Source organism: Globicephala melas, chromosome 19, assembly GCF_963455315.2.
Source record: "Globicephala melas chromosome 19, mGloMel1.2, whole genome shotgun sequence".
In the NCBI taxonomy this organism is placed as follows: Eukaryota; Metazoa; Chordata; class Mammalia; order Artiodactyla; family Delphinidae; genus Globicephala; species Globicephala melas.
The window spans coordinates 56,060,640-56,079,208 of NC_083332.1; the positions used below are offsets into that span (position 1 = coordinate 56,060,640).

Consider the following 18,569-nt stretch of genomic DNA (forward strand, 5'->3'; position numbering starts at 1 on the left):
ACTGCCATCATCCCCATTTTACAATGGAATCACCCTCCTTTTAGAGTTGAGAAAACGGGGGTTACATGCCCGAGATCACACAGCTGGTACACGGGCCGAGGCCCTACCCTCACCCGGGGGTAGTTAGGCTCCAGAAGGGGTGAGCCCTGCAGCGTGCACAGCGGGCCGGGCGGGGGCTGCCCTGAGGTGCTCAGGCCCCTCCTCTGTGCACACGGAGTCTGGGGCACGAGGAGCCTGGTTCCCAGGCGGGGACAGAGGCGGAGCCGGAGGATGAGGGAGGGAGTTACTCTCGGTGGAGCCAGAGTACATTCTAAAGAGGCCACACTATAAAGCCTGGTTCGAGAAGGATCTAGAAGGATCTAGTTCTAAAACACCATGATTCTACACCTGCCTCCAAAAGCGATCCTCAGGCAGAAGCCATAGACAGGGAGCTTTTAAACGTCTGGGTACCAGCGATGGTCTCCGTTCTTCTTAACCCTGAGCCATCCCTCGCCGTGCGTGAAGGCAGAGACTCAGAATTCCCCTGGAAAGTGAGGCTTCATTTCAGACACCGACTTTGAAGTTGATGAATAAAAGTGGTACCAGCTGCATCCCAGAGCGGAGCGGCAGTGCCGAGTGCCAGGAGGGAAACTTCCCAGCCCGGGTAACTCCCGGGAGGCTGCTGAGGACACGGCCCCCCAGCAGGCCCCTCTTGCCAGCCGTGCCTCCCGCTTCCGCCCGCCTCCTGCTCTGATTTCCTCTCCTGCTTCTCTTCCCCTCACTCGTCTCCCTTCCCACCTTCTCCCTCCCAGATGGAGCCACAGTTGTTTTCTTATAGATTCTCTGCTGTATCTGTTGAACAGAGTTTCATACTCTTGCTTCCTTGTTTCTTTGAAGTATAGCTAAGTTAGCGTCCGATAGTCTTCCAACTCAGAGGGGAAAGTCAGAGCCCTGCCGCCCCTGCTTTCTGTTTACTTGTGTGTGGGTTGTGATCAACTGAATATTTGTGAGTAAGTGACTCTTGGCAGGAGCTCGTCCTTCACTCTCTCCCTGCAATTACAGCGGGGCCGGGGTGGATGTGGAATTCCTCCCACATGTGTACACGTGTTTGCACACACGCACACACGCCACCCACACACAGACGCGTGGAGCCCTGGGGAGGAAGCTGAGAGCCACAGAGAGAGCTGTGCTTCGGGCAGCACTGAAATTGCCCCCGACTCTGGACAGAGACCCTTTCTCCTAAGGAGAGAATGTCAGGGTCCCAGAGAGAGAGAGAGAGACATCGGCGGGACAGAGGCAAAGCCTGGGGACAGCACCCGTGAGGGTGAAGTAGGGAAGCAGGCAGACCCCCAGAGGTGGAGGGGCAAACGCCCCAAAAGTGAGGGAGTGGGGCAGAGGTTCAGAGAGAAAGGAGAGCAGAGAGAGAGAGGAATTGGAGACACAGAGAGGGGGACAGACACCCAGACAGAGAAAAGAGAAAAAAATGCCCCCATCCAAGGTGCAGGAGAGAGCGGCACAGAGGTCCCTTTGCGCCTCTCTACCCCAGCTTGGCCACAGACTTGCCTTATTCAGGGCAGCTAAACAAGCCAGGGCCCGGCCCTCCATCCTGAGGTGCTGGAGTGCCCCTGTTTATGGATATCAGAGTTTTTCCCAAAGGCTTTCCGTGGAATTTAGCAGAAGGCTGGGCGGGTCTGGACTAAACTAAGTTAAACCAGTTCCTTAACCGTGGGACTTGTCTGGGCGTTTGCCATTGGTGTGTGTGGATCGTGGGCCACCGTCGTCATGGGTCTGCAGGGGCTGACCAAGCGCTCTCCCCCTGCGGCAGGTCCACTCGTGCCTGCTGAGCGTGCGAGCCGGCAAGGACGGCTGGTTTCAGCTCTACAGCCCCGGAGGGGTGGCCTGCGACGACGACGGGGAGCTGTTCGCCAGTATGGTACGTGAGGGGCAGGGGTGGGAGTGGCCGGAGCCCCGGGCGGGCACATTGGCTTCCCCTCCCCTGACCAGTGAGAGAGCCGCCCCGCGCCCGCTGGGGCCAGCCCTGGAATTTCCAGGCTGAAAGGATGCCGGTGATGAAGATGGTGATGGTGACGCCGGCCACAGGTGTCACTTCCTCATCTCTTACCTGAGCAGGCCCCGAGCCAGAGGCTCCCCCAGCAGCGTGAGGAGGGACACTTCCTATTACCCCATCTCCTAGACGTTACAGGTGTTAACTGCCCAAGCTCATCGGGTTCACTGCAGCGCGTTGCTTTGTTCAAGGGTCTGAGCGCGTAATGGGCACAGGTATCCTAGAAGGCGCTGCAGATCCATCCGCCAGCTCGTCTGATCCTTGCCCCGTATCGCCAAGGTCAGGATGACCGGCCCACCTTGGAGATGAGGCATCTGAGATCCCCAGACCAATAACCGCATCCTTGGTGACTCCTGACACTTTCCTTGTGCACTGTGACCGACACCTCACATGCACGATCTTTCTTCATCTTCACGGCAGCCCCATCTCTTAACTACCTCTGTGTAGAAACGAGCACAGAGAGGTGCAGTGGCTTGCCCGAGGTCACACAGGCCTCCGGCCTCCAAGTTCCTCCCTCGGCCAGGCCCACGCTGTCCAGAGCCGGCCCTTCTTCCAGTAGCAAAGAGTGTCCATCTTGTGAAAGGAGGCACAGATGCCCCTTCCCCAGGGCAGATGCTCCTCTAGGCGGCCGGCAACCTCACCTAGCCCGCTTGCTGACGAAACCAGCTCCGTTCCACAGTCACTCATGCTCCAGAGCTTGAGGAAGGCGCAAGCCTAGGCCAGCCGTGGCTAAGGTTGCAGCCCTGCTACACGCTAGCCTGATGACCTCGGATCAGTAACTTGCCTCTCGGGGCTTCGGTTTCCTCGTCTGTGAAACGGGGAGCGTAGTCCTGGCGTCTCGGGGTTACCATGGTGATTGCCTGCGATAATATATGAGAGGCACCGGGCCAGGGCCTAGCGCACAGTGAGTGCGCAGAAGTGACGGGTGTGGCTATTCTCATCCCTACTGGGCAGCCGGTTCAGTGGGGTGAGCAGCTCATAGCGCTCTCCGCAGTGAACTTGGCAGTGTTTGCGCGGTGACGACAGACCCCAGCACTGCCTCTGGATCCTCTCTGGAAAGGGGCTTATTTTTAGGTTCCTTTCCTTACGCACTTGCTCTCCACTCCTCGCCTGCTGCCTGACGTGTCCCCTTTGAGTGCCCTGTGTGTCCTGAAAATGCTGGCCTTGCCTGCCTGCACCACCTCTCACAGGCTTCTCTGCTCTGATGTCACAGCGTCACCATGGCAACGCCCCGTGGTCCCCCCCGCCCCTTGGTGCGGGGACTGTGAGAGAGAGAAGTCAGGGAGCTGGCAGCTCCCCAGCCTGAGAGATTGCATTTGTATGCCAGAGTTGTTGGTGATGGAGCAGAAAAGAATATACGTGGGGAAGGAAGCAGGCAGCCCCTGGATGGTGATGCGTCGTTTCCATGGAGACACATGGCACGGATGAGGTCCCCTTGATTAGGCTGCCGTTTCCAACCGCAGAAGGGCATTTGCTCTAACGTGAAGTCAGGGGGAGAGCACACCAGGTGTGTGGGCCTCCCAGCTGTTGGTTGGGGACCCTTGCCCTTGGGCACCCATCTCCAGATGCACCAGAAAGAAACACACTTTTCTTAATGGCCGCCCTGCGGCTAACCCAAGATGGAGCAGAATTTGCCAGTTCTTGGGCTTCTGGGGCAGGCGATCACTCAGAATACCTTTGGGACTCACAGGGGGCTTGGGAAGGGGAGACGGGGCTCCGTACTCTTCCCTACCCTGCGTGTGAGGGGTGGGCCTGTGCACCCTAAGCAGGGGCTGCCGAGACGTTTCCGCCAGCTTTGACAGTGCCAAGACCCAGAGGGCCAGGTGTCAGCAGAGTCCCGAGGGGGACGGGAGAGGGGGCTTTTGTGTGTGTGTACGGAGCGGAGGTAAAACATATATAACATAAATCTTACCACCTTAACCATTTTTTTAATATTTTTATCGAAGTGTAGTTGATTTACAATGTTGTGTTCATTTCTGCCCACCGTTTTTAAGTGTACATTTCTGTAGCTACACGTGCACCGACAGTGTTCTGCAGTCACCACCACCATCCATCTCCAAACCTTCATCTTCCCAAACTGAAACTGTCCCCGCTATAAACACCAACTCCCCACGCCCTCCCCCAGCCCCGACACCCCACCCCACCCCCGCTTCTCCTTTCTGTCTCTGTAGTCTGACCCTAGGTCCCTCCCATGAGTGGGACCCTACCGGATATGTCCTTCTGTGAGTGGCTTACTTCACGCAGCACAGTGTCCTCGAGGTTCATCCACATGGGAGCCGGTGTCGGGGGGGGGTCCTTTGAATCCCCCGGGGAGAGTCTGGTGATCGTTGCAGATGCAGTGTCCAGACTGGGTGTGGGGCGTGTCTGATCCGTGTCTTCTGGTCTCACGATCCTTGTAGCGCGTAGAAGGCAGGCACCGCGGGCCACAGCCCACGCGGTCACTGCCCTTCATCTGGACCATCTCTCCTCACAGGTGCACATCCTCATGGGCTCCTGTTACAAGACCAAAAAATTCCTGCTCTCCCTGGCAGAAAACAAGCTGGGACCCTGCATGCTCCTGGCGCTGAGGGGGAACCAGACCATGGTGGAGGTAAGGAGCTGGCCCGAGTCCCTGGTAAGGTTGCCAACTCTCCCAGGACTTCATCCTTGTTGATGGAGCACCTTCTAGGAGCTTCTAGGAGCCCCGGGTTATTACAAGAGCTGGGGACACGGCAGCGGATGAGGCAGGCACAGCCCCAGCCCTCCTGAGCTTAGCGGGAGTGGGAGACCTTCATCAAACCGTCTGCTAATTTCATTTTAATTTCACTTTTTGATCCACGTGGGTCCAAGGGATCGATTGGGCAGGTTTCTGTTCCCTTTGTCTGTTGCTGCAGAACAGACCACCCCCAAATGGGGGCTTCAAACAATAATGCTCATTTATTTGCTCCTGGGTCTTGGGATGACTGGGCTCAGCTGACCACTTCTCACTCTGAGCATCTCATGGGGTCGCAGTCAGATGGGGGTGGGCTAGGTCCTCCCAAGGCTGCTTCCCTCACGTGTCTGGCACTGGCCTGAGGGGACTCGACCAGCGGAGGCTGGAGCAGCTGGGGCTGCCAGGCCGCCATCCACACAGCAGCCTTGGTCGTAGCCGTCCCACTCACCGAGGAGCACACACCAGCCCCGGGCACTCATGTCACCTCTGTCTCCCCCAAAGTCCCCAGAAGCCTGGGGCTTCCACAGCCACTGTCCAAAGAGACCTGGCAGAAGCTAGATCTCTTTTCCTGACTCAACCTCAGAAGTCAGGCAGCATCACTTCTGCCACTTTCTGGCCATGAGAAGTCGGTCCCCGGGACTTCCCTGGTGGTCCAGTGGTTAAGACTCCACGCTCCCAATGCAGGGGGCATGGGTTCAATCCCTGGTCAGGGAACTAGATCCCACACGCATGCCGCAACTAAAGATTAGCATGCCACAACTAAGACCCAGTGCAGTCAAATAAATAAATAAATAATTTAAAAAAAAAAAAAAAGAAATGAGGGCTTCCCTGGTGGCGCAGTGGTTGGGAGTCCGCCTGCCGATGCAGGGGATGCGGGTTTGTGCCCCGGTCTGGCAGGATCCCACATGCCGCAGAGCGGCTGGGCCCGTGGGCCATGGCCCCTGAGCCTGCGCGTCCGGAGCCTGTGCTTCGCAACAGGAGAGGCCACAGCAGTGGGAGGCCCGCGTGCCGGAAAAAAAAAAAAAAAAAATAGAAGTGAGTCACCGAGGCCAGGCCCATAGTCAAGGGGATGGGAATTAGACTTCACCTCTCAGCAGGGAGAGCATCAAAGAGTTTGACTCCCACAGCTTTCCGTGGAAAAGCAAGGGATAGAAAGAGGTGTCCTGTCTTTCGGGCTCTACCAGGCCATAGGGGCCCGGCGTGCATGGTGCCCACAAGCGTTAACCAGGAGCTCCCACGCGCTGAGTGTGTGTGCACTAATGTTCCCGTTACACAGAGGGGACACGGGGGCAGGCGATCCCCCCAGCATCACACAGCCGGAAGTGCAGAGAGCGGGGAGAGAACAAGACCTGGGAACGCACGGGTGTGCCGAGCTTGGCCGCCTCCCGAGGCGTGAGGGGCTCTTGGGACAGGCTGAGGGTTCAGGCCTCCGCGCCTCCGAGGACCAGCCCCTCCCAGAGCCTCGGGCTGGCGGTAACTCGCCTCCCGGCTCTTGGCAGATCCTGTGCTTGATGCTGGAATACAACATCATCGACAACAACGACACGCAGCTGCAGATCATCTCGACCCTGGAGAGCACGGGCGTGGGGAAGCGCATGTATGAGCAGCTGTGCGACCGGCAGCGGGAGCTGAAGGAGCTGGTGAGTCCACGCCCGGCTGCCCGGCCCGGCTCCGGGGCTCCCCTGCCCAGCAGCGAGAGCGTGGCTGCAGTGAGCAGGGCAGAGCCCAGGGTCCGTGGCACCTGTGCCGGCCTCCACCTCACTGACTCCTCCTCCAGACCCAGAGAGGTCGAGATTGCCACCCGCCACTTTCCAGATGATCAGAGAGGCTGAGTCTGTGGCCCAAGGTCAAACAGCCCATATGGGCCCGCTCACAGCCACATCCTGTGTCATCCTCCGAGCCAAGCCTGGCAGTGGCTGTCTGTGCCCCTCCTCCCTCCCTCCCTCCCTCCCTCGCCCACTTCCCTCAGGCCCTTCATTTCAGGGCACGGGGCTCGATTTCCAAACGCCAGCACCCGTACCTCCTGGCCAAAGGGCTTTCCCTGTCCACGGGCACAGCAGGACAGGAGGGGTGGAAAATTCACACCCCGTGGTCTCCTGGAGCAGCTCTCAACCAGTGACTGACAGGAGAGGTGGGGTCTCCCTGTGAGATGTGACTTCGCCACCATTTCCCCGAGGCCCAGGGGTAGCTGGGGTGATCACAGCCTCTTCCTTTAGGGGCCTTGTGGTCTCAGTTCCCCGCTCCCCTGCTGGGGTTTCTTGGGGTCGCCTCTCTGATACACCACCTGCCCTCAGACCTGGCCTCGGGGTCTGCCCCTGAGACAAAGACCACCATGTTGCCCGCCACTACCAAGGAATACAAACAGTGCCATGAGAGGTGTTACTGGAGGTGCGGGTACCAGGTGAGGGCTCAGGGAAAAGTGGGTCGTAACCAGTCTGACTTCTGTTGCAGCAAAGGAAAGGCGGGCCCACCAGGCTAACACTGCCCTCCAAGTCCACAGTGAGTCGGTTTCATTCTCCTGCAGGGCTGGGAGGGAAGAAGCGGGTTATCCTCCCCGGTGGGGAACAGCAGACAGTGTCTGCTGGAGGTGATGGGAGGAGGTGAACAGGGACCCTATGGTACTTCCCTCCCCAGGAGGGAACTGGGTTGCAGGAAACCAAACACTATGATAAAGATTACTGTTGATATTAATGTTACTATGTTACCAGTTACTCACAATGATGACGATAACAGCTCATATACATTGAGGATTCACGTACCACATAAATTGTGCTCATAGTTCATTTTATCTTGTGACAAGAAGCCTATCAGGCTGGTGCCTCCTTCCCCATTTTACAAGGTCTTCAGGGATCTTAGTTCCTTCTATCCTGCTGCCCCACTGTCCTTGGCACATAGCTTCCACCTCATAGTCCAAACTGGCTGCTCAAGCTCCAGCCATCTTATCTCCATTCAAGCCAGGAGGAAGGAGGAAGAGGCAAAGAGGAACACGCCCCTTCCCTTTAAAGACCTTCCTGGAAGTTCTGCGGGACACATCTGCTTGTATACCGTTGTCCAGGTTTAGCACGTGGCCCCACCTAGCTGGGAGATTAGCCTTAATCCAGGGCAGCCAGTTGGCAGCTAAAACTCAAGGATTCTATCACAAAGATGGAAGGGACCCTCAATGACCTCAGAATCTAGTGCTCACATACTCCCTGAAAGGGCCTCAGTGTTTGCAGGTGGGAAATGGGCACAAGCTCCCGCCTGGGAAAGTGAGACGGTTGGACACACATGCACACGCCTGTGGGAGGGACGTGGCCTCGGAACACCCCACTGGTGACTCAGGCTGTGGGTCACAGCTCCGAAGGCTTTCTCCAGCTAGGCAGCTGCCACCACGGAGACGTGGAGGCAGCCACGCCCTCCCTGACACCCCGTTTTGTCCCAACCCACTGGACCATGCTCTCCTCCCCGCCACAGCTTTCTGTGGGGCTGGGGAGGGGAGGCTTAGGGCCTCGGGGAGCTGCTGGCAGCCCCAGGCCTCCTGAGACCCCGCCTGCCCGTCCCGTGTGCAGGATGCTGACTTGGCTCGTTTGCTGAGCTCTGGCTCCTTTGGAAACCTGGAGAACCTCAGTTTGGCCTTCACCAACGTAACCAGTGCCTGCGCTGAGCACCTCATCAAACTGCCTTCTCTCAAGCAGCTGAACCTGTGGTCCACTCAGGTACATGTGGCCTGCCCTGCCCCTGCCCCCTGCGCCCCCTCCGTGCCCACCGTGCACCCCTGCCCCAGGCCTGCCCTGCACCCTCCTCCATGGCTGGCTTTCTGCCCAGAACCCACGGGGCCAGTCGCTTCATCACCACGCCCCCTCCACGGCACAGCGCCCACGTCCCCCAGAGGGTCCCAGGCCAGAGAAGGTTTAGCCCCTTGTGAAGCCCAGTGGCCCGTTGGAGTCGCCAAGGCCCAGAGCAGGGACGTGCCCGGCACAGCTGACACGTGACACAGGTCTCACACCCCTGCCCAGGGGGTGTGCAAGCGGCTGGTGGGCCTCCTCCTTGTAATGACCACAGCACACGGTGCCCGCTGCCCGTGCTTAGTACCGACTGGGCTGTTAAACACATACCAGCACGTGTGGCCTCCACTCCACTGTGAGGTGCAGGCCCTGCCGACACCTTCATCTCGCAGAAGAGACCCCGGGCGTTCCCAGCTGCCCTGCTGTCCCACTGGCCCGCCCGGGGAAGGGCCACCTCGGCTCCCGCTAGTAGCCACGAGTCACTGAGTTCAAAGCCACCCTTGACAGACGGCAACACCGACTCCGGGGGGGGCCCTTGTCTGGTCCACGGCACTGGCAGAAGCTGGATTTGAACCGGGTCAGGGCACTGGAGTCTCTGGAGAGAAGCGAGAGCGGCCCAGGCCCTGAGGCGTGGAGGCCACGGGCCTCAGGCCTGGGCTTTGTCCTGTCTCCTTGCTCCGCCGCTGCCCCCGCCTCGGGGTCGTCGCCCCGGGTGCCCGGGGAGGCCAGCGTCAGTGTCCACGCTGAGCAGGTCTCTGCCCCACAGTTTGGAGACGCCGGCCTGCGGCTCCTGTCGGAACACCTCACGATGCTGCAGGTGCTGAACCTGTGCGAGACGCCCGTCACCGACGCCGGCCTGCTGGCCCTCAGCTGTGAGTCCCTCCATCCATCCCTTCATCCCTTCCTCCATTCACGCACCGTGCTGTGTGCTCCCGGAGCACCTCCCCCATGCCAGGCAGAAGTATCGCTGCCCTCGTGGAGCTGATGCTCTAGAGGAAAAAGGAAGAATGAGTGAGGCCCAGCCTGTGCCCTCCCGACGCTGTCCCAGCCCCTGAGGGCGATCATGCTCCCCTGACCCGCCACAGCAGCTGCAGCCCCAGCCACAGCCTTCACCCGGGAGTTGGTTAGAAATGCAAATTCTCGGGCCCTGCCCCAGACCTGCTGACTCAGAAACTGCACTGTAACAAAGTGCCGGGCGATTCTCAACGCACACTAAAGTTTGAGAAGCACCGCCCTAGTAGAAGGAGCCACAAAATACTCGAGGCACCTAGAACTGTCGACTTCTGTACCCTGACCCCAATCTCCTAAACTCAAATATTGGGTGATGTTGAGCCTGGGAATCTGCATTTCCCATTTCCAGGTCCATTGGTTTAGATGAGAGGCTCTGGGCCTCAGCTGGGAGGAATCCAGGAAGGCTTCCCAGGGAGGTGACTGGATCTGGGGGTGAAAGACACATACGTAGGAATTGACCGAGGGGGAGGCATGCTGGGCAGTGGGCATGACTCCTGCAAGGTTGTCGGCACATTCTGGGTGGCTTGGGAGTGGCTGGGGGCAGGTGCGGAGGGCAGAGAGGATGAGGTTTAGAGTCACAGCGGGGTCCACTGTCTGCAGTGCGGCAGGCAAGTTCTGGGGACATTTGGGGTACAGGCAGTGGAGGGACATGACAGAGGGGGACCAGAAGGGAGAGAGGCTCAGAGGGCAGGGGGAGAACGTGGGCCCAAATCAGATCAGCTCCTGCCTGAAACAGACCTTCTGTACGTAGTGGTCCCGGGCTGTGCCTCTGAAACCCCACCTCCCCGACCCCGTCTCCGAACCAGAGGCCTCAGCAACTCAGTCCGCCCCCAGCTTTTCCATCCTGTACCTGCAACTGCCCCTTGTGGGGTCCCACTGACCTAATGACTGTGTCTGTCTGTCTGTCCCTGGACAGCCATGAAGAGTCTCTGCAGCTTAAACATGAACAGCACCAAGCTGTCGGCGGACACCTACGAAGACCTGAAGGTAATCCTTTTCTTCCCTCCTTCCTTCCTTCCTTCCTTTGCAAGTGCAAAGGTCCTGAGGCAGAAAGGGTTGGTACGAACCGACTTTGTAGCCAGCGTGACTAGAAAGTGAGAGAAGAGACTGGAGCCAGACCGGATAAGGCCTCGCAGGCCACGGAAGGACTCTGAATCTCATCCAGGTTCAGGAGGCTTTCAGAGGCTCTAAGCAGGGTAGTGAGTTCTGCTTTTACAAGCTCGTTCTGGTTGTTACGTGGAAAGCCGGATTTTTGAGGGCGAGTACAAGCAAGGGGTAGCAGCATGGAGAAGGTTTGCAGGGCTGGTGCAGTCACACAGGTGAGACCCAGGACCCGCAGGCTGGGCTAGGTTGGCAACTTAAAATCAAGGAAAGGGGATCTGGGTGGTGGAAGGTGGGCACATTTTGTCTGTAAAAACGCATGTCTCGTCAGGGCTGGAGGGGCTGGGCCTTCAGCAGGCTCTTGCCGCCCCCTCATCCCGGGCCCAGAGGAGTGGGCTCAGGCGCAAAGCCCTGGGAAGGAAGGGCCGGGCCAGGAGCGCGCCAGATCCTGGGCGCCCTGGAAGCCCACCTCCAGCAGGGCCTCCCCCCCTCAGCTTCCCCTCCAGCTCAGCCAGGGCCATTCACTGGCCAAGCCTCCAGACGCCTTCTGTGTGGCAGGCTTGCACTGGGAACAGGGACGCCGAGGTGCGGTGGGCTCACCCCTGCCCAGGAGGGAGCTCAGTCCCGGCAGACAGACACGTGCAGCAGACTGCAGCAGGACGGGGCTCACGGGCCAGCAGGGAGGGGACCGCCAGCTCCGTTCATTGGGGCGGGAGAGCCTGCACAGAAAGGAGTGGTTAAAGTGAGTCTGCCGGGCAGGCCAGTGCCCAGGAAGCTGGGGAGGCGGGAAGCAAAGGCAGGAGACCAGTTAGCAGCCTCTCTGTGCAGCAAAGGCTTGTAAGAAAAAGTCAACTGTTCGTAAAAGAAGGCAGAGCACAAGCGCGTCTGGGTGGCAGCGATGGGGGGCAGGAAGCCGCTCTGAGGAGTAGCAGGTGGGATCCTGGAGTCCGGCCACAGATCCACGTGGGGGAGCCTGAGTGGGAAGGATCTCCACCCACCCGCCAGGAACCGGCAGCTTACGGATCCCTCTCCATTCTCCCCGCCGGACTCCTGACAGCCCTGAGGGCACAGGCACTGTCTCGGACCGCAGGCTCTGGGTTTGCCCTGCCTCGCCCCGTCCCATGAGCCAGGGACTGGACTCGGATTCCCTCCACAGATGAGGAAGCCGGCTCCCGGAGGCCAGGGCTCTACCCAAGGGCAGGTGGCCTGCAAGTGACAGTGGTGGGGGGCGCACATCCTGGGTTTCCTGCCCCCAGAGCCAGTGACCCAAAGCCTCTGTGGGGTGGGAATGTGGGCTCCCCAGCAGCTATCGCCTGCTTTCTGTGGAGCCCCGTGCCGCCTACTTGGTTCTCCCGGAAGTTCCCCAGCTCTGGGCTCGGGAGCCCCCGATGGTGACAAAGTGGGGAGGGCATTGTGGGAATGCCAGCCGCCGGGCGGGGGCGGGATGGAGCTCTGCGCCACCAGGTTCTGGAAGGGACTGGATCCTTCTTGCTCCCCCCCAGGCCAAGCTTCCCAACCTGAAGGAGGTGGACGTCCGCTACACGGAAGCCTGGTGAAGCTCCCACTCGGCAGGAAGGAGTTTGCAATTGCGACACGCAACTCTTGACTAATAGCTGTAGAGCGGCGGGTCTCGGGGTCCCACCCCGCGTCCTGGCTGTGAGATAGACGGGGGAGTCTTTCTGGGGGCGGAGGGCGGAGGGGGGAGGGGGTGGGGAGGGGGTCCGTAAGCACGCCCAGCCCCCACCTAATTCTTTTAGCTTCATAATCGGAAACATTGACCTGATCTAAAACGGACTTTGTAGCAACCAGAGGAGCGGCAGCGGGTCGGGGAGAGGGTGGGGATGGGGGCGCTTGGGGAGGGGGGACCCTTTGTGGATTTTCTTTGCCTCTGTGTTCAATGCCATGTGGGAAGAGTCAACTCTGATGCCATCGTCTCGCAACCCCGACGGGCCTGGAGGCCAAGGAAGGATGCTTTCTCCCTCCGAGGCCCTGCGGAGAACTCGCCCCGCCATCGCCATCGCCATCGGACAAGACCCGGTCACGTGGTCACGTCATCACACCCACACCCGTCCTGTGTCCTCGCCATTGCTATGCAAAGTGATTCTTGTTGTACATAAGATTTAAATAATGCGCCTATTTAAGAAACGTTGACAAATTGCAGGTCTGGGACCTGCTTCTTATTTATGAAGTCTTTGACCCGCCCGCCCGCCCGCCCGCCAGCCGCCCCTGGCGTGTAGTACTGTACAAACCAGTCAGCTGTCAGGGTAGTGGTAGTATTCTTGTTATTTTTTTAAAGGAAACAAACAGACGGAAAAAAAAAAAAAAAAAAGAACCTCCTTGGAAAATTAATTGCTTTTTCGTAATGGATTCTCTATGCTAACGCTCTCATGTCGGTCCGTCCGTCCATCCCTCTGCCCGCCACGCCACCGTGTGTTTCGATCCCAGACGTCTCCAGTTTCCTCACAGGGTGGAGGTCAGCTGGGGGAGGAGAAGTGGGGTCCCCACATTGTCGTCTTGCTCCTCTATGGCCCCAGCTTTCTCTCGGCCCCCTTTTACACATTTGGAGGGGGAGGGTGCTAACCTGTCCTCCCATCCGTCCCCGCAGGAGAGCTGCCCCGCCCCCTCCCCCGGAGCTCTCCCATCTGCGGTGGCCTCTGCTGCCCCCATCCCCGCTGAGGCTCTGCGACCTGTGGCCTCCCCGCCGTCCTGTGCCTCCCGCGGTCCCCTCATGCATGCCCGCCTCTCTGCATGGTCTCTTGGGAGAAGAGAGACGTCGCCTCCACCAGCCTGACTGCCCACCCCGCCCACGAATGTGACCACTGCAGCGCAGACGCCCCTTCTGCCCCCTCCGTCCCCACACCTGCCCCAAAGACACACCAACCTCTGTTTCTTTTATAAACAAGCCCTCACTGTACAAAACAGCCCTCATGGTTTACTTGGGGTCCCCTCTCCCCCAAGCCCCTTCTTCTGTTGGTTTAGCACAAACACAGCCCCCCTTCAGCACCTCCAGACCTAACCCCCAGTCAAGGTAATTGTTTTATATATATTTAATCTTATTCAATGGAAACCATGCTTTTGTCGTTTTATACTTTGCTAGGTAGACTTTATTACCCCCCGACTATGCCCTCATTTTTTTAAAAAAGGAAAAAAAAAGAAATTGGGTTTCAGTCTTAATTCATTTTCCGTGCCAGGTTTGATTTCGTGTGTGCGTGTGAGTGTGTTCCGTTTCGTGTTTTTTTTTGTTGTTGTTGTTTTCTGTTGTTTGGTTTTATTCGCTCCCCTTCGGTCCCATACTTTACAGCACTCTGGTGCAGGAAGAAGCAGAAGCAAAAAAAAAAAAATTTTAAAAGAAAAAAAAAAAAAGAAGAGTCGAGACATGCCACCTTTTCCCTTCGCACTGTTGCTTTTCCTGATGGTTAATACTACTGTCACGTAGCTGTGTTCAGAGATGTGAAATACTTTCAGGCAAAAATAAACTGTAAGTGACTCATTGACATCTGGCCTCTCTGTGTGGCTTTGAAGGGGCCTCCCAGGGCGATGGGAAGGGACGAGACCTAGGCCGAGAGTCGGGGGCTCACGGCAGAGCCCGGACACCCTCTCCGAATGTCCAGGACTCCTCACCCTGGCGCGTTAGGGGGCAGATCTTCCTTTGTTGTGAGGCCGCCCTGGGCATCAAAGGATGTTGAGCGGGCCCCCGCCAGCCCTGACCCACTAGATGCCAGGAGTACCTCTCCACCACCCACTGCAGTTGTAACTGAAAATGTCTCCAGATGGGGCCTAGTGTCCCCGGGCGGGGGGGCGGGGAAGAGTCACCCCCAGGGTAGAACCCGGCCGTCCACCTAGACTGCTGTGCGGTAGGGTGTCACGGAAGCTCTAGTCCAGTGAGAGTCTCCAGAAAACGCGGGTTCTGATCCCCAGGGTCTGGGTGGGCACCGAAGACCCTTCATTTCTGAGAAGCTCTGGCTGACGTGGATGCCTCTGGTCTGTGGCGGGCTCCCTGAGGTCCAGCGCCTAGACGCATCCAGCCAGCTGGCTCCTCCCCGAGATAAGAAGAAACGGAACTTTCACCTCCACCCTGCCCCACGGCCAGCCCACTGCGGCTGGGTTGCTGAGTCTCCTCCCTCTGCACCTCCATCCGCCCCCCCCCGCCCCGCCCTTTCAGCCAGGCCCCTCATCCCTCTCCCAAGGACAACTGGTGTAACCCCCTCACCGCCGCCTGATAACCCCACACCTTTTTCCCACCCCCGCTACCTCCCTGCCTCTCCGCACACCTCCCCCTCCCCTGGCCTCCTCACTCCCCGAGGCCTCTACATCCCTCAGGTGTGCGGCCTGTCAGCTGACCCACATGACGACCTCTGGCCACTCAGGGAAGCCAGGTGCCCTGCGTGAGAACAAGGAGGGCCCTGGACTTGCAGGGCTGGCGGGCGAGCTCCAGGAGCTCCGGTCCTCAGGCCAGATGGCCCTGGCTTCACGACAGCCAGCTGCGGGCCGAGACACGGGGCTGTGAGGCCCCGCAACCTGCCGTCTCTGATCCTTCCCACCCAGCAGAGGGCCTGGTTCAGCAGGCGCTCATCACTGCCAGATGGAAAAGGTAGGACCCTGCAGGCACCTGTCCTCAGCCCTCCTCCCCACCCTGTCACCTGGGCTCCTCCGGCTGAGCCTGGAGAATGCTGGCTACCTGGCAGAGAGGCAGGGATGCGGGAAGAGAGAATCAGGGCGTTTCCTCCCCCATGCTTTTCTTGCAGAATCGGCCTCCCTCTGTGAGCTCAGGTACCCCCCCGCCCCCCCTCTCCCCCGGCAGCCGCCCTCCACGATTCCAGCTCTGAGCACAACCCTTACCGCCCCCCCCAGCCTTGGCCTGGAAGGACCTGCAGGCTGCCAGCTTCAGGTGCCTCACATTTCTTAGCCCCGCCCACCACATGCCTTGCCTCACGTCCCTTAACCCCGCCCACCCACGTGCCTCACTCCCTTTAACCCCGCCCACCCCACGTGCCTCACTTTCCTTAACCCGGCCCATCCAGTGCCTCACTTTCCTTAACCCCGCCCACCCTCTGGACCAGAAGGTCACCAGCTTGCCCTCCTCCTACAGAAACTGAGTTACACCGCGTCTTCCACTCACCCTGCCGACCTGCACGTGGTAAGAGCCCCCTGGTGTATGTTCCGGGACCTCAGCGTCCCTTGTCAATTACCTAGCCAGCACCGCCCCTCCAGAGCTAGCCCTTCCTCACTGACTTTACAGAACCCACCAGAGTGGGTCTTCTGTTTCAGGCCAGGACCCTACCTGTTCCTCCCGTAACACACGTGCAACTCCCCCCTCTCCCCCTCTTCCCCCCTCCCCCCCTCCCCCCACAGCTGATGGTGAGGGGCCCAGTGAGAACCCAGTGGAGCGCTAGGTCCTTGAGCTGGGGAGGGAAGTTCATCAGGAAATTTCGGGGTAGATCCTGAAATGGGGGCAGGGAGAAGCACTCCCAAGAGAGTGGCCACTGGGTTAGTGGGATCTGAGCTCTGTGGTCCGCAGGCCAGCCTGATGCAATTCTCCAGGTTGCCACACTCAAACAGTGCCTACTTTAGAATGAGCTATCCTCCCGTCACTTAGACTACAGTGTAAATGGTACTCCCTGGAGTTGTACCACGTGGGAACCTGGTTGTCATTTGTGTCTGACAGACTGCTAGAAGTTTCTCTAAAGGCCAGCCGGGAAAGGGATCAGAGAGCCTTAGAAAAGGGCCAGGCCTCATTCATTCACGCATTCAACTATTCCTTATTGAACACCTGTTTCTAGCAGGTGCTAGCACGTTCTAGAAAACATGCTAGAAGAAGCAGGAGACATGGCCCTCGCCGTCCAGGGCCCCAGTGACCTGGCACATGCTGGCAATCAGGCAGCCCTGATATTGTGTGACAGATGCCATGACAGGAAGCTATGGTGGGCATGGAGGGTGGCAGCTAACCCAGGCTTTGGAAGTCGGGGCGGGGGGCGGCGCTTCCTGGAGGAGGTGGTATTGTTGACAGTGAAGAATGAGGACGTTCGTCACATCATCAGAGAGGAAAGGGGGGTGTGCAAAGACGTGGCGACAGACCGGAGCGGGATCTGTGTTGGGACCTGCAGATGGAAAGCATGGTGGGCATGGGGGCGGGGCAGTGGCTGTTATCGTTGGAGTTGAATTGTGTCTCTTAAAAGAGAGATGTTGAAGTTCTTAGTACCTGAGAGTGTGGCCTTATTTGGAAATAAAGTCTTTACAGAGTATTCAAGTTAAAATGAGGTCATTAGAGTGGGCCCTAATCCAGTATGGCTGGTGTCCTTGTAAAAAGGGGAAATTTGGTCACAGAAGCAGACATGCACAGCAGGAAATTGATCTGAAGAGACAGGCACACAGGCAGAAGGCCATGTGAAGATGAGGGCAGAGACGAGAATGATGCCTCTTACACACCAAAGATGGCTAGTAGGCCACCAGAAGCCAGCAGAGAGGCCGGGAACAGACTCTCCCTCACAGCCCTCAGAAAAAACCAACCCTACCAACACCTTGAATTTGGTTTTCTGGCCCCCAGAACTGTGAAAGAATACACTTCTGTTATTTTAAGCCCCCCAGTTTGTGGTGCTTTTTCACGGCGGCCCTAAAACACAGAGTGCATCCGTTTTCCAGGGCTGCCACAAAAAGTGCCACAAACCCGGTGGCTGAAAACACAGAAATGTATTCTGTTTCTGGAGACCAGAAGTCCCAAATCGAGATGTCGGCAGGGGGAATTCCCTGGTGGTCCAGTGGTTAGGACTTCACGCTTCCACTGCTCCCTCTGAAGACTGTAGAGGAGAAACATTTCCTTCTCCCTTCCGGCTTCTGGTGGCTACCGGCGTTCCTGACTGGCGGCTGCATCACTCCCATCTCTGCCTCTGTTTCATGTGGTTCCTCCTCTTCTCCAGCTCACACTTCCCTCTGCCTTTCTATTGTAAGGACATTTGACGTTGGATTTAGGGCCCACCTGGATGATCCAGGATGATCTCATGGCCAGGTCCTTAGCATGATTACGTGATCTACGAAGAAGACTCTTTCCATATGAATTCCTGGTCACTGGTTCCGGGTGAAGGTACATTCTGGGGCCACCACTCAGCATATCACAGGGGGAGCAGGCGTGGGGTGAGACCAGCCAGTGTCTCGTTAGTCGTATTTATTGATCGAAGTCTGGGATTTACCCCAAGGGCTATGAATGATTGTAAGGACGTTGCAATTATCTTATCCATTTGCTGACAAAGCATGTATACAGCACCTACTACACGCCAGGCATGGTAACAGGGTTTTATAGGTCTGAACTCATTTGCTCCTCCTGGCAGGCCTATGAGGCAGGTGCTAACATGATCCCTCTTGACCGATGGGGAAGTGGAGGCCAGAACAGGCTGGGTCTCTTGGTCAAGGTCACGCAGGGAGCTGGGGATCAAAGCAACCTTATGACCCAGGCATTATGGGAAGATCTCTCCACTGCTGACTGGTGAGTGGATGGGGCTGAGGCTGTGGCTTGGACCACGTGGAGAAACAAATTCAAGAGAAGCTTAGGAGTAAAACTGTAGAACGTGGTGATAGGTATGGAAGGAGGGCCAGCAAGGAGTGAAGGGTGAAGTTCGGCTTCTTGGCTTATTCCCTGAGGCTCTGTGAGGCCCAGAATTGCACCTCTGCCTGGCAGCAGCCCTCGTGGCAGGGGGAGCTGGTGTGCAAATGCCCCTGCTCTCTGGCTCCTGGTGGGCGCGGAGACCTCCAAGGATCCTTTTCTTCCTTGATTCCTGGAGTCCTTCCCTGGGATTAATCTCCAGCTGCCCCCTGGGCTGACTTGCTTGTTAGGACTTCCTGCCCTTCTCCTCTCACTTTCCCATGGTTCCATTCATGGTTCCTGGGACCACTTCCCAAATAAGCTACCTTTGCTGGAATAGTTATCGCAGAGCCTGCTTCTGGGGAAGCCCAAACTAAGACAGTG

The 18,569-nt window shown here is 58.1% G+C and overlaps 1 protein-coding gene across 3 annotated transcripts in view; it reads left to right on the forward strand.

The window, feature by feature from the left end:
* Nucleotides 1-13,978, forward strand: part of CMIP (c-Maf inducing protein) — a 237,898-nt gene extending 223,920 nt beyond the window's left edge. For all 3 annotated transcript variants that reach the window (XM_060288883.2, XM_030863243.3, XM_060288884.1), the window contains 8 exons: nt 1,805-1,912; nt 4,518-4,634; nt 6,236-6,376; nt 7,188-7,235; nt 8,285-8,431; nt 9,267-9,372; nt 10,428-10,498; nt 12,115-13,978. In XM_060288883.2, the coding sequence (XP_060144866.1) occupies nt 1,805-1,912; nt 4,518-4,634; nt 6,236-6,376; nt 7,188-7,235; nt 8,285-8,431; nt 9,267-9,372; nt 10,428-10,498; nt 12,115-12,168 (792 nt within the window). In that variant the 3' untranslated portion in view covers nt 12,169-13,978. The remainder of the gene's footprint in view (nt 1-1,804; nt 1,913-4,517; nt 4,635-6,235; nt 6,377-7,187; nt 7,236-8,284; nt 8,432-9,266; nt 9,373-10,427; nt 10,499-12,114) is intronic.
* Nucleotides 13,979-18,569: the final 4,591 nt, after the last annotated feature.